This window comes from Falco peregrinus, chromosome 15 (assembly GCF_023634155.1).
Source record: "Falco peregrinus isolate bFalPer1 chromosome 15, bFalPer1.pri, whole genome shotgun sequence".
NCBI lineage: Eukaryota > Metazoa > Chordata > Aves > Falconiformes > Falconidae > Falco > Falco peregrinus.
Genome location: NC_073735.1, coordinates 6,923,421 through 6,938,194, shown reverse-complemented (window position 1 = coordinate 6,938,194; position 14,774 = coordinate 6,923,421). Strand labels below are relative to the sequence as shown.

The window sequence follows — 14,774 nt, the reverse complement described above, 5'->3', positions numbered from 1 at the left end:
GCTTTTCCTATTCAAAGATTAGTCAATTATTTTGAAGGTGAAAAGGAAACTTGGCAGGGTTCTCAAGGGCTGGTTTGACCCATGAACTCAACTTCTCCTGCTGACACTGAAAATGCAGGGCTACTCTTTTCTGTGATGCTTTGGTTTTAATGTGGTGTTTGGCTGGTCAGCAACGCCTGATGCAAAGTTTGTCTGTGGTTATTGCTGCATCCCCTGCCTGTGCCGGGGCTGCAGGGGCTTGGGGGTGTCTCAGCGCAGCACATGGCCACAGGACAGGGCTGAGTGCTGGGCAGAGGATGCTGTGCCCACCTGCCCTGGGCTGGGGGACGGGTCTGCCCTCCTTTCCCTGCGAGTCAGTGGCTCCCTCCTCAGGGCCCCTGACAGCAGGGCTGGCAGAAGCAGAGGTAGCATGGAGACATGAATTCTGCAGCCTCAAGGATGCTAAGTGGTGTTTCACAGAGGATGAGGGCAAAGCACTGACAAGACAGGAATGCTGGGCAGCATTTGCACCACGAGATGTGGAATGGGCAGCATGAGGGGACAACACCACCCTGCCCCAGCACCAGCTCCTCCAGTGGCACCTGGCAGTGCCCGCACCTGTGCAGCGACTCAGCTGCCACGATCTGAGCATTTAGCAGAGCTGTCATTTCTCCTCAGCCTGTTCCATTTTCCCCTAAATTGCCAACCGTTTCTGCCAAGCCTCTGAACTGTCTCACCCAAAGGACCAGCCCTGTGGTGTCTTTTCCACAGAGCTCCCTCCTTCCTCATTTTTGGTCCCGTTGCTTTTGATTTTCACATCTTTACATAAAACACAAGCTGTGGCTTTGTGTGGGGTGGGCTGTGCTTCATCTCAGGACTCCTAAACTCAGTGGCTGCCACATCTTACTCATAAGGTAATAGCAGAGTGACAGGACATCAGCTGGTCTCCTAAAGAAGGGAGAATAAAGCCAAGCCAGAGGGAAGCCAGGGAGGGGATCTGCTGCTGGAGCCATCCTCCCCTGCCCACCCCTATGGCTGTCAGCGAGGGAGAGCCTCTCTCTGCTGCTGGCTATCATCACCCCATGCCCGTATCCCCCATGGCCCTGGCAGAGCAGAGCTGAAGCCTGACTGTCCCTAGGTGCCATGAGAGCCAGGCATGCCACTGTCCCCAAGGTCCTGCCTCCTGGCTCAGCAGCGCCGCTGGATGCTCCCCGCAGCTGACAGATTTGCTGGTGTTCTGGCAAGGCTGCGAGTTCAGGCTCTGGCAGGAAGGATGAGCTGGGGGACGGAATCTGTTCTGAATCTGTTCAGTCAGGGAAAAAAGCAGAAATCTACTACTTCAGGCATTTAAGGTGGCTCTTTGAGGAGCCACTCTGCCATGGTAAAAGGACCCGAGGTCCTGCGCCTCTATGCCTGCCAAGCCAGGGACTGCTCTGAATCTTTCTGAGGCTGTCCAGAGCACTTTTGGTTTCTCTTGTGCTTTTTATCTGTGTCTTTTCCATTAATTCCTGGTGGGAAATTCCTTTTCTTGAGACAAAGCACTCTCCATCACATGAGGGCCCCTGGGTTTGCACAGGCCCTAGGAAAACCCTCAAGCAAGCTCTGTTGTCATTCAGCCTGCCAAAAGGCCAAGCAGAGGACTTGCAGTCGGCTTGCTCAGTGGCAATTCAGGTCCTAGCACCTGAGGCCAGCATCACCAGACAGGCAGGACGTCACCGTGGGGCCAGAGCCACATGCATCACAGCCGTGCTGGGGCCCCAGGTCCAGCTGACAGAGCCCCCAGGACAGCTTACGGCCCCCTCCGCTGCACCAGACTTCAGAGCTTGCGATGCCACCCCGCACGCGTAGGAGTTTGCAGGACACTTAATAGCGCAGAGATTGTCACTCAGTCCCAGAAATGGGGAAAGGCCAATTGCAGGCTGAAGAAGGAGAGTACGGGCTGAGCCCAAAGGAAGGGAAAGCAAGAACCCCCTCCTGCGGCACCAGGGCTCCCCAGGGCCGGCGATGACCTGGCTGGCTTTGGCAGGGCAGGACATCACCCAAGGGGATGATGCTGGATGGGTGCTGTGCTCGGTAAAATCCCTGTGATAGGTCACTCTAGGTGCTAATGCTCACCCCGTGTGGTGCTTTTAACACCTCATTTGATAATGAAACGGCAAGGGCAGACACATGATTTACTCCTACTTGCCCTTTCTCAGCGGTGTACAGTTTTGTTGAGAAAAGCCCCCAGAGCTTCTCCTTTAAGGCTGCTTGTAGGAAATGCCCAGCCTGGGCTGAGACATTAGCTGTGGGTGAGTGGGGGGACAGCAAAGAAAAGTGGAAGTCACCACACAGCTACTTTCGTCCCGCTGCGCTAACGCCTCCGAGACGTCACTGAGCCAGCCTCCAGGGGAAAAACAAGCGTTCGGCCGCCTGCCAGGGCAGAGCTCGGCATCCTGCTCACCCAGCCCCGCGCCCGTGGAGGATGCTGAGCCAGCATGGCCCCCTCTGCCGCAGCCCTGGCACTATGCGTGGCACTGCTCCTCGCCTCGCAGACAGACGGTGAGTCTCGCTTGCCCACACCGCGCTGGGCTCCAGCTCCCCCGCTCGCTGTGCCTGAGCCCCACGGCTCCCAGCAGGCTGCTCCGCTCCCCCGCCCCCGAGATCCCAGCACCGGGCTGGGGACCGGTTCGGGGGAAGGCAGGCAGGGCAGGCCGCGCACAGAGCTGCTGCTGTCGGGAGCTGCACCTTGGACACCTTTGCTTGGTCGGCGCTTAGGCTGGTGGTGCCCACCAGCTCCTGCCTGCTCAGAGCAGGATGGAGCCAGGGCTCCCTGCTCACTCTTCTTCACTGGTTAGGAGCCTAAAGACCCTGTAAGTCCTCAGGCATCAGCCTGGCTTGTCTCCACCAGTGTGTGGGCCATGGCGCCTTGTTTTGCAGTGAAATGCCCCAGTCGCTAGCGTGGTGCTCTGCTGACAGCCGTCCTCCCCAGGCAACAGCACAGCATGGCTTGGTGCTTGTCAGCTGCTGAGGAAACCAAGGCAGAAAGGGTGACAGATGTTATCGAGTGGTGCTTTGCTGCCAGGTGACAATACCGAAATTGAGGCAGAAGGTGTGAAAAAGTTTTTCTTCTAGATAGCAGATAAGCAAAACAGGAAAGCTGAATCCAAACAGAGCTGCTAGCAGATAGCAGGGGCAGGCAGGGATGGAAATACAGCAGGCTCCTTCCTTGGGCCCGAAAAGCACCGAGATCCTGTTGGCTGGGCTCTTTCCAGAAGAAAGAGGAAGGGAGAGGGATGAGCAAATGCTAAAATTGGAAGTTGGACAGGCCAGGCAAATCCTCATGCTTTTTGGGTGCGTGGGTGGTCACTGCTGAACACAGGGGGTCAAGCTCCAGGCAAGTCATGAAGGAGGTAATCACACGCCCGGCTCCTGTCGGCACTGGTGGGACCGGGTGCCGTGCAGCCTCGCCTAACGCTCACCTTCGGTCCTGCAGGTGAGAAGCTGGGGAGCCCCACACGCGTGCGCTTTGCTGCAGAGATAGCGCATCACTTGCTGCGGTGGGAGCCAGGACACAACAACCCCAGTGACATCCGCTATGAAGTGGAGCACAAAGTGTGAGTACAGTGATGGGGGTGCAAAGGGGTTCAGTCCCTGCGCCGGGGATCTGACACCAACGGCGGTGACAACCAAGTCCCTGGCATCTGCCCACATCTCACCCCGGGTGCTTCTCCCTGCAGCTATGGCAGGAATTTCTCCTGGACAGCCATCCCAGACTGCATGAAGATCTCAGGGCACTCCTGTGACCTCACGCGCTACACCCTGGATCCTGCCCTGCGCTACTACGCACGGGTCAGGGCTGTGTTGGGAAACCGCACGTCCCCGTGGCAAAGGACCAATGCTTTCTCCCCGCAAGAAGGTAGGTCGGGCGTCTGCCTCCACCCTGCAGCTGGGGCGGGAGGCTTTGAGGATGGCAGAGGTCAGGGTGCCAGACTGCTTGGGAGGAACTTTGGGACAGATGGGAGCAGGGATGTCTCTCTCTTCGTACCTCCCTGGAGGGCAGCTGGGCTGCAGGATGGGATGGAACAAACCCAGGGCAGGTGGCTCCAGCTGTGAAGGAACAGTCACAGCTCAGTCCAGCACTGCAAAGGCTCCTAGGGCTGCAAATAGGAGAAAATCCTAACATGTTCTTCCATCTGACTTGTTTCCAGCCAGCCTGCGCCTGTCAGGCCAGAGCCTCTCTGTGAAGGGCAACACCATCTACGTGCAGCTGCAGCTGCTTCTCAAGGCAGGGAACCTCACCGTGAAATACGATGACATACAGAAGCACATGAAGCGATACCGGGTGTACGTCAGGAGGGCGCAGGACAATCGGACGGTGAGATGAGTTGTGGGTCCTGTGCTGTCCCTGTCTGTCACATGCAGTGCCACTCAAGTTGAAAAACAAGTGTAAAGCACAGTCTCGATACTGAGCCTTCTCACAGCCACAACATCGCAGGAAGATTTCTCTGTGTGTTTTATTGCAGTAGTTTCCCCAACTCTTGGTGGGATTTTGGGTTTAGCTGCTGCCAGCTGTATGGCTAAGGACCCTAGGGACTTTCCCCAGGGGACAGTGGAGGAGGAGGAGGGAGGAAAGCACGGGGCCCAGCATTCCCACGGAAGCCTGGGGCTCTCAGGTACCAGCCTGTGCTCTGCCCATTGCAGTACGAGTTGATGGAGACCACCCCGGAGTTCAACATCAGCAACCTCTTCTGGGACATGGAGTACTGCATCAGCGTGGAGCCCGACGTGGCCAGCCGGCACACCCGCACCACGCGCACCAACGAGCAGTGCGTCACCATCAGCAAGAGAGACAGTAAGTGGTGGTGGAGCCAGGGAAGGGGGGCTCTTGCAGGATGCGGACTCTCCTTAGCCTCCTGGCCCTGGGGGTCTGCACCAGGGCAGTGCTCTGTACCCCTGCTTGCAGGGGCTCTGTGCTATGTGTGCTGAGGACTCTGTCTTTCCCCCCCTCACCTGGGCACGTCCTTTCTTGCAGGGAGTGCGGAGCTTCTCCTGAGCATCGTCAGCTCCTCCTTCATCACCCTGTTGCTCTTGGGTCTCCTGGGGGCTCTACTGGTGTGCACCTACATAAAGAAACCCATGAGGCCACCGTCCGTCCTGGTAAGGCAGCTGGGCACACAGCACCCTTTGTGCCTGGCATGAGCTTGGGTAGCTGTTGGGAGAGGCAGACAACAAGCAGGGATGAAGCACAGCTCACTCCCCTCTTTTCTTTCCCTCCCAGAAATCTTTCATAAAGCAGAGCTCGCTGTGGGTGGAACAGGACTCCTCATCCTCTGGCAGCCCGGACGCAGACCCTGTGCAGCAGCTATTCCTGTGCCAGGAGCCCCAGCAGGACAGTGGCCCCGATGGCAGCACTGGCAGAGCCCAGTTGCCCCTGGAGAATGGCTGGAGGCTTCCAGCGTGGCCCGAGGATCGGATGCACCTGCTGGGGCTGAGGTCCATGGGGAGTGGAGACAGCAGCTACACCAGCACCGACAGTGGCATTTGCCTGCATGCCTCCTCCTTCGAACTGAGCTGCTCCTCAGGCCCCGAGCCCCAGGGCTACAAGCAGCAGCTGCCCACAGCTGACGACAGCGGCGTGGGCTTAGAGAGCACCTGCCCTGGCCCCACGTGCCCCTCCAGCAGCGGGAATGCCAGTGCCATGGAGGCCAGGGAGCTCGGCCTCTCCCCTGCCGCCGGCCAGGACAGCCAGCAAGACGTGGAGTTCCTTGGATACCTGCAGCAGTCCACGGGCACAGTGGAGCCACAGCAGGACCCAGCCAAGTGGGTGCCCTTCTCCAGCTGTGCAGGACCCCCACAGGGCCCAGGCAGTGCTGACATTGTGTTGGATGTAGAGTGCTCCGAGCTGGCTGTAGCCAAAGGATATTTGAAGCAGTCCACCGCCGGGATTCCTCGCAGCCACGTGCAGGACCTTGCTCCACGGGGGCCCCCTCAGGAGCCCACTGCCTGGGACTTTTCCAGCCAGGTGGGGCCCCAAGTCCCCACTCTGCTGAGCTATGGGGATCCAGGTGCTCCCTTAGTCTCCAAAGCCAGCCCTGAGCTCCTGAAAGCTCCCTTTGACCCAAGCATCATCAACACCGACCTCCTGGGGACGCTGCCCCTCATCTCCAGCCTCAGCACCAACCAGTGGCTCACGCTGCAGATGAATCCCCTGAGCCTGCTCAACGGGGACAGCAAGGACAGCCGCCTGTGAGCTGACCCCGTGCTGGGCAGTGGGTGCCTGCCAGCCTGCCGTGCTGACCCAACTACCTCTTCTAGCCACTGCCCACAGGGAGCAGCTCCTCCGATAAGCTACCACCACCCTCTGAATGTTAATGCATCAAACTGAGCGGTGCCCTGTCCGAGACTCACCCAAGAAGCACCAGTTTAGCTCCTTCAGGGGCTGCTTTGGCCCTGGCACCGCTGTGGCCAGCCCCCAGTGCGCCCTGCACCTTCCTCCAGCCAGTCCCCAGCATAAAACCGATGAGACACAGGGATGGGCTGTGCTGGAGGGGCTTGTCCCCACCTCCTCCAACCACCAAGCCCAAGGATACACACCAGGATGTTTCCAAAGGGCAATCCTGCCTTGCCTGACCTCCCCAGCAACGCAGCACAGGGCACGCAGCCCCTGGGTTTGGGGCCAGTGCTGTGCTTTGCTTCCCTGTTTCCCCATTCCACAGGCGAGAGACCGCGCTCCTCCAGCTGACGTCAGGCTCCTCCAGCTGATGCCACGTAAACCTTTCACAACAGATACCAGAAGTGAAGAGCAGCCTGACGTCAGCCATCCTGCTGCTGGGAGCATGGAGCTCCCACCCTGGCTGGCCTCACTCAGAGGGAGCGAGGGACTTTCCTGACCCTACAGACACCCTTCAGCATCCTCTGGCAGAGAGCCAGAGCACTGGCTAGCTCTGGCAGGGTGCAGGATGCATGCAGCAACAGCCATATGAGCCCAGCACAAGCCAGGGCAGCCCTACTCACACTATGGTCCACGTTTTGCCACTATTGCATACAGACATTATTTATTCTATTTAATTTGTAAATACAGAAAGGATGTTAATTTGTAAATACAGAAAGGATGTGGTGTTATTTATTTGGTCTGTTCATCTGTACATCCTCCTCCAAGGTCAAGCCGTGCTTTCCGTTTTCAGATACGGACTTTTCCTTGCAGCAAAGGGCAATGTGCCTTTGCCTCATACAGGGAAGAGCATTCCCACGTTACAACTGGAAAAAAAGAGCAAAGCCAGCCCACTGAGAGTTTCACACTCATCTGAGGATCAGGGTGTTTGTCCCAGGCAGGTGTTGCATCGTGGATGCAGGCACTGGAGGAGCAGCAGGGAAAAGGAGCTGGGCAGCTTGGGGTGATTTCACAGGGGCGCACTGGGCATGGAGCACATCCCGCACCAGTGAGGGACAGGAGCAGCTCCAGGGCAGAGCGGAACAAGTTGAAACTGGAGGGCAGGGGGATAGTTTCTGTCAGAATGGAAATAGGCATGAGATGGGAGCAACTTACCGTGGGCTACATTTCACTGCTGCCAGGTCACTTGGAGTTTTTCCAAGAGTCACTTAGTTTCCAAGAACCTTCACGGTGGGATAGTCCCGTTAAAACTGTTAGTGGAAACCCAGCTCTGGGAAGTACTTTTTATCAGGTGAAAACAAGAATCGCTGCAGTCAGGAGAAAGGTTGTTGACGCATTGCTACATTTCCGTGTTACACCTGATGTTACACTACTTGCACTGAAGATACTTGCAATGAACATACTTGCATCACATGGAGGGCCTGGCTGCTGGCCATGGTGGGTGCCCCGCTGCAGTGACACCACCGATGCCGTCCATGTGTGTCCTCCTGCCCTTCCATCCTTCCATTTCCACCAGCTCTTCTACCTCAGGGTATTTTGGGAGTTGGTGGTTGGTTTTTTTTTTTTGCTTTCTTTTTTTCAACTTCCTCTGGAAAATGGAGTCACGAAAATTAAGCATAACATTTTTTTTTTTTCAATGCTCCTGACGTCAAGCTGTGTGGCCGGATCCCGTGCAGTGCTGGGTGCTGCCGGTTCCTGCTCACTGTGGAAAGCTCCAGCCGGCAGCATCCAGCGGCAGCACCCAAGGCTGACAGAGGCAGCGTTTCCCTCCCCCTTCATGAGCAGCCAGGCTTCTCCTTTCAACGAAACCCAGATGAGTTTGCCAGAAAACCACAGACCACACGCTTTGGCTTTGGTAGCTGAGAGTATGTACAGTCCCTCCGACTCTATGGAAATCCCAGATGCTCATATTTTCCTGAATTAAGTCACAGCCTAACACACAGAGGACATTCAGCTCCCACTCCTCTTGCAAGTGGCTCTCCTCTTCCTGCTCCTCTTCGCAGCAGGGAACACTGCACCCCCCAGCAAGGGGCTGCACCCTGCAAACACCTTTCCTCCCCCAGCACCAGCCTATGCAGATGTTTCCAACATTTCCAACAACAAGGCAACGGAGCCCCCAGCACTGCACAAACCCTGCATGGAGCAGTGTGGGGGGGCACAGGGAAGGAGAAGCCGGGAGGCTTGTGGCCAGCCCCCAGCCCCCTTGCAAGCTGGGGTGCAGACTGGAGCTCTCCACTCCATCCTCACCGGTTTCCCCATACAGAGCCGTGTGGTCTCCCGAGTCTCTTTTTGTTTTCCTTCGGAGAAAACAGTTTGCAAAGAAACAGTCCCAAAGCCCCATGCCTGGTCTGCCCCCACTTAGTGTGTGTGTGGGTCCCTCCCCAAGGGCCACAGCAATTTTGTCAGGGCTGGTCTCGTGCTTCAGGCACTTCCACAGCCACTTGCTTTGCCGAGGTTGAAGGTGGCTGGCATGAGAAAGCCATGATAAAGACCACAGGGGCTTTCTGAGATGTTTCCTTACACTATCGGTGTGAAGGACAAATTTCCACATTGGTCCAGATACTCGACTGAGAAGGGAAGTCTGAGAAGCAGTCTCATTTCCTTATGGCGTTTTCCCCTATTGCACAAAACCAGCCATCCAGTTCCGTGGCTCACCGCCATCCTTCCCAGCTGGCTCCCCACACTCCCACTGCCCTGCTCACCAGCAGCCTGGCCCAAGGTCTCCTGGGCATGCAGCTGGCTGGTGGCAAGGGCTGGGGTGTCTCTGAGCCCTGGGGAAGGTGGCTTTTCTCTCCAGGGTTCATGCTGAGGAAGCCTGGGATAAGGCAGAACCCTCTTCCTCCATCCCAAGCAAGGGGAGGCTGCACCAGCACAGGGATGGCAGCTGGCCTCAGGCACCCTCCAGCAATGCCCATGGCCGGGGCGGGGGGGGGGGGGGGGGGGAATGGGGAGCAGCAAGAGAAATGCAGCTGCAGGGAGCAGATGGAGAAGCTCTTCAAAAACTGAAACCTCCTTGTTACAGTTTCGGTAGAAATCCAGCGTATGTAGCAGCTGGTTTTTTAAAGAAGCAAGAACAGAGGACTTCCCCCCCTAGCTGATTTTGGTTGCTCTTTCTGTTGCTGCTGGAAGGGGGATGTGAGGCAGAAAGGGGAAGCGGTGCAGGGGGCACGTGGGCTCCAGCCCCAGCCCTGAGCTGCCTTCGCCCCAGCTGCGTGCCCAGCCCCAGGCTGAGGATCGTGGGGATGGAAATGGAAACCAAAACCTGCATGGGGGGAACAAAACCAGAGCCCAGGGAAAGCCCCTGATGCCCCACCGGCTTCTGCAGGAAAAGCCTTAGGACTATCCCAGGGAAAGCTGCAATGACCAGGGGCTACAAAGAGGCGTGGAGCCTCCGGGGCACAGCACCCTCACCCAGCACCTGGACTCCCCACCACAGAGGCACTCAGTGCTACAGCCACCCCACACACCAGCTGCTCCTGGGCATTGCGGGGCACCTGCATGGGTTGTCCTGGGGGAGGTACACAGCCGGGGATCCCCTCACCCACCACCAGGCAGGGAGAAGCAGGGTGATGTCCTACCTGCACACCAGCCTGGCTCCTGCCTCAAGGCCCCCTGTTGCAGAAAGGCACATAGCTGCTCCCAGCCCCGCTCAGTGAGCCGCTGATGCTGAAAGGTGGCACCAGCTCCACCGACCCCAGCCCACTGCAGGGAAGGCATAAGTGTCAGTGAGCTGCCTGCCCTCCTCCCCCAGCCCCCCTCAGGGCACCTGTCCTGGGGAGGCAGCACCTGCAAACAGCAGAGCTCAGCGGATTTGGGACTGGCAAGGGTTGGCGACACCTCAGTGCTGTGTGAGGGGAGCACCCAGCCCACCCCAGGCCCCTCACTCACCGGGTGTGATAGAGGTTGAAGACGAAGTCAGGCCCTGGGGGGGTAGGAAGGAGCAGTGTCAGAGCCACACAGTGCCACGGACTCACCTTTGCTTTGCTACAGTGACGTGGCAATGAGCAGGGCAGCCAGCGGGACAGCCAGCCGCACCAGGGCATCACTGTGCATCCCCCTCCTCGGCCTCCGCATGCTCCCAGCTTGCCCCGAAGCCACTGTGCACGCAGGTTTCCCCAGCCCAGGGGGACCAGCAAGTGTCAGGTGTGCTTCCCACATCCTGAGCACTGCAGCCCTTTTCTTTTGAGCCCTCCCTGCTGCTGCCTGTCCCCAGCTCTGCCCCTACTCACCGTGCCAGCACTGGCCCCTCTTGTACCACCGGACCAAGGTGTAGCCAAAAAGCACCAGGATCAGCAAGGCCAGCCCGACACCCAAGACAATCCCGAGCACGTTGATGGGCTCTTGCTCTGTAAAGCAGAGGGAGAAGGGGCTCTACCAACACACACCTCCAGGAGACCGGGGTTCGGATCAGCTCCTGGGAGGGACAGGACAGCTGTGGGGGTGGGATACGGCCCTCTAGCCTGTGCTGTCCCTATGGCATGGAGGGACTGTGCTCCATGATGCTGTTGAGCACCGTGGCATGGAGATTTTTGCTAACCCCAAAGCCCCACGCTGGAGACTGATCTTGGTCGCACAGCCACCACCTCTGCTGTCCCCAGGTGAGCTGGCAGGCAAGATGGTGGCCTGGGAAAGGAACCCAGAAGGGAGTGTGGGCAACTTGCTGCCCCTCAGCCTAAACACTAGGGGAATGGGTGTAAACAGGATCCCCCGCTATTCCCACTCCTGGCCTTGCTGGGAGCTCTCCCAGACCCCAAGCAGCTTTTGGCCATGCCCAGGGCCCATCACATTGTGCTGGGGTTGGGCAACTGCCCACCCTGACGATGCCTGTATCCCCACTCCTGGTCCCATGCACACTCTTCTGGGCTGAATCACCTTTCCTCAGCTGCACAGGGAGCTGCTGGCCACCAGCAGGGTTTAACCATGCAATTTGGCTATAATTTTGGCAGCAAAAGCGCAGGCAGGGCAGGGAGGTAGCAGAACAGTGCTGGGACTGAGGAGACACTTGCTGTTGCCTCCCACAGCTGGGGTGTCCTGCAGCTCTGATGCACCTTGCCCTGGCAGCACTGAGCAAAGAGCCAGAAGAGCAGCAAGGTGCCACAGCTCTGTGCCAGTGGCCATACCCTGGTTTGTCCCACAGCCATCCCTGCGCAGCCGTGCAGACCCATTTCTGGACAGGCAGTTCCCTCTAGAGGATGCATTTGTCAGGGCGAGCAAACTCCTGCTGCCAGCGCAGGGATGGGATGGGATGATGATGGGGCCATGCAGGACCCCTGTGGGAGCTCTGCACCCCCTCCATCCCTCCCACCCCCACCGCAGGACCTGGCAAAGCCCAGCACCAGCGAACATTCCTGGCATTGCCAAGGGAACACCAAGGTGCCCAGACATAGCACAGCCAGTTCCTCTGCTGACAACAGGTTGCATGCTGCACAGAGAAAGTCTTGTGCAATGTACAGCACCAGGCTGCTGTCACACCTCTCTCCAGCTGCGACCAGCTCCTGCTCTCCCAAGCCCCTGCACAAACGCCATCCTGGACCCTTCTCTTCTGTCACAGCAGGCTCCAGCATGAGCCTGTCTCACTGGCAGCACAGACTCTCACACATCCACACTGCTCCACACCACCCTCCTGACCAGTAAGCTACCCAGTCGGTCCCAGTGCAGCCCATTAGCAAAACATGAGGCAGGGAATGGTGGTGGGCACAGCTCTGGGGGCTGCTGTGCCAGGGTTTGGTCACTGCCCCGGAGTGTGGGCAGCCCCACAGCACTCCCCTGCTCATCAGGGGGCTGGGGGTGATCACCTGGCACAGAGACGGGGTGCTGTGCCTTGCAGCGTCAGGAGTGAGGCGGCAGCGGAAAAGGATGACCTAACAGCAGCTAAATTTAGACAGATGCCGGTGGAATGAGAACATTTCCCCTGTGGTCACAGTGTTTACATAGTGAGCAAGGTCTCAGGTCATCCTGCAACCCACAGCACTTGCTCTACCTGATGGTATCTGGCCAACACCCGGGGAGCCGCAGAGCATCGTGCCACCAGCTCCCAAGCTGCACAGCAGATGAGCAGGACCAGCCTGCCCTTCCCTTCTGCTGGGCCCATGCGGCCAGGATACATGCACAGCCAATGCACTCTGCCTCTGCTGGGCCAGGGGCGAGCTGGGAGCCCTGGGATCCCAGGCTCCGGCACCGGCTGGTGTGGGTGAGGTCAGGGAGTCTGCTGCAGGAGTGACTCATGCAGCAGGAGCTGCGGGACAGGAGCGTGGTGCAATAGCATCCCTGAATCAGCCGGCTGCCGAAACTGCCCTCTCCCCACGCCTACCACTGGTGGGATGACGATGGCTGCATGCCCAGCCCCTGGCCCATGCGGTGCGTGGGAGGCGCAGGCATCCTCACATCCCAGCAAGATGCCTCCAAGCAGCACTGCTCGAAGAACCACACCAGCAGTCAAGCCCCGAGCCCCAGGGCTGCAGACGGCAAAGGCGAAAGGGAAGGTTACCAAGCCATTGCCCGTGCCATAAAACAGCCCCACCTCTGCTCCGTAAGGGGAGAAAAAGGCCACCTACTCACCTGCCCGGGGGTCCATCTCCCAGCACCATGCCACAGGAGCTGCTCAGGGCTCAGCCAGGCTGGGAGCTGCTGTAGCAGAGCCCCTGTGAGTGTTGGAGCCTGGCACGTCCTTCCTGTCCCCTCCTCTCCCGGTGACACAGCCACCTCACCGTCTGTGCTGCTGCGAGGCTGGGCACCGCTCCTGGCCCACCGGTTCAACTGGTTCCCAGGGGAGAAAGCAGAGGTGCTCCAGCAGACATCACTCCGCACGCGACGGACAGTGCCCCAGCCTGGGACGGCTGTGCCCAGCCCAGCATCCCAGCCTGCTTGGGGTGGGCATGAAGCCTGCCCATGCAGGCAGCTCTGTCCTCCTGCTGCTGGCAGGGACAGGCAGCTTGGCAGAGGCTGAACTGGTAGCACTGGGAGCCCGAGGGGCGGGGATGCCCTGGACAACAGGGGTGGTGCTGGAGTGGCTGTGTCCTCCAACACAAAGCAAAGAAAGAGCAGCAGCCAGGAGGGGAGCAGGGTCCCACACAGATGGGGGCTTGGGCATCTGGGGACGCCTGCAAAGGTTATGGCCCTGTGCAGTGTGAGAGCATCCGCAGAGAGGGTAGCACCCCAGGGTGACAGGGTACCCCCCACCAGCTGCCCCCAGTCACAGACACCTCCTGGTGTGATGCACTTACGGCTGTATGTGATCATCTTCTCAAAGCCCTGAGCCACAGGGTTAGGCAGCAGTCACTGCCTGCGTGCCGAAAGAGGGGGAAACAGTCTCCCGTGGCTGCAGGTAGAAGGTAACAAGCAGAGATAACATTAACAGCTTGGAAACTGGGCAGCCAGGGGCAAAATCCCTCCCCGCCTGGCACGCTTTGCCAGGCACAGCCTCTGACAATGCAAGTGGCACAGGGTGGTCAGGGCAGAGGCCAAGACCCCGAGCAGCCCTCCCTGGGAGCCAGCATTTCAGCATCAAGACCCAGGGGTGATGCCTGGGTTCCATGGGGATGCTGGCGGGGGAGCAGAGGCAGCGGGATGCAGAGGGGATGATGCACATGGCAGACCCTGAGCTGCTGGCAGTGCCCAGCTCGGACAGAGAGGCTGGGACTGCTCCTCACGCGGCAGCAGAATGGGACGTGGTGTGTGCCCATGCAACTCAGGGATGCTGGTGGCTGTGCAGAGCCCTGGGACAGACCTGCCTGACCTCTGCCTGACCCCAGACGGAACCAGGGAGCCCGGAAACCTGCATCATGCCAGGACTCTGCCTGCAAGAGGCCAGAGAAGGGTGACAGGCTGGAAACGCAGCCGCACTCCAGGAAGCAAACCCCCGAAGGCATAAAGAGCTGTGACATAACATCTGCAAACCTCAGCTGCTTCCTCAAAGCCTTCCCTTAACCTCAAAGGAGGAAGAGCAGCTCCTCACTGTGTCACCTTCCACTCTGCGGGTGCTGCCGGGCGGCCCTCCCTTCCATGACAGGGGGCCAGGCCATGGGGTGTGCGGGGCTGGCACTGGGGTGTGCTGCGAAGACTGCCCATGCCTTGAGGGGGGTCTCTGTGGCACGGCACAAGGCTGCAGCTGTGCAGGTGGTGCTGGATGCATGAGACTGAGTTTGCCCCGGAGCCTGATCCCTGCTGGCCCGGCAGCACCCATCTCTTGAGCTGCTTTTACTCTTAAGCCGCAGTTTGTTCCCTGTCAAGGGACAGGCATGCCCAGACTGGACAGGAGAGCTCGCTCCACCACACTGCAGTTCACGCTGCATTGGGTGCATTCGCCTGTGCTGCCCCAGCCGGGACCCACTGTGGCATGCAAGTTCTGAGCCCAGCTCCCCGCTGTGGCACGCAGCCCCTCACACCACTTTGCAAGCTGAAAGCTCCCACTGTAGCGCAGGGC

The 14,774-nt window shown here is 58.9% G+C and overlaps 2 protein-coding genes across 2 annotated transcripts; one reads left to right on the top strand and one right to left on the bottom strand.

The window, feature by feature from the left end:
- The first annotated feature begins 148 nt into the window (after nucleotides 1–148).
- IL10RA (interleukin 10 receptor subunit alpha) lies at nucleotides 149–7,087 on the top strand. Its single transcript, XM_005240066.3, has 7 exons — nucleotides 149–2,520; nucleotides 3,455–3,575; nucleotides 3,699–3,877; nucleotides 4,170–4,336; nucleotides 4,663–4,813; nucleotides 4,994–5,118; nucleotides 5,240–7,087. Exons 1-7 carry the CDS (start codon nucleotides 2,457–2,459, stop codon nucleotides 6,209–6,211), a joined length of 1,779 nt encoding a protein of 592 aa, XP_005240123.2. The 5' UTR covers nucleotides 149–2,456; the 3' UTR covers nucleotides 6,212–7,087.
- A 112-nt stretch (nucleotides 7,088–7,199) lies between these two features.
- On the bottom strand, nucleotides 7,200–13,307 carry SMIM35 (small integral membrane protein 35). Its single transcript, XM_055819425.1, has 4 exons — nucleotides 12,911–13,307; nucleotides 10,582–10,698; nucleotides 10,241–10,274; nucleotides 7,200–10,054 (listed from the first exon to the last, which is right to left on the bottom strand). The coding sequence occupies exons 1-4, from the start codon at nucleotides 12,924–12,926 to the stop codon at nucleotides 9,955–9,957; spliced, it is 267 nt and encodes an 88-aa protein (XP_055675400.1). The 5' UTR covers nucleotides 12,927–13,307; the 3' UTR covers nucleotides 7,200–9,954.
- Between the last annotated feature and the right edge of the window lie 1,467 nt (nucleotides 13,308–14,774).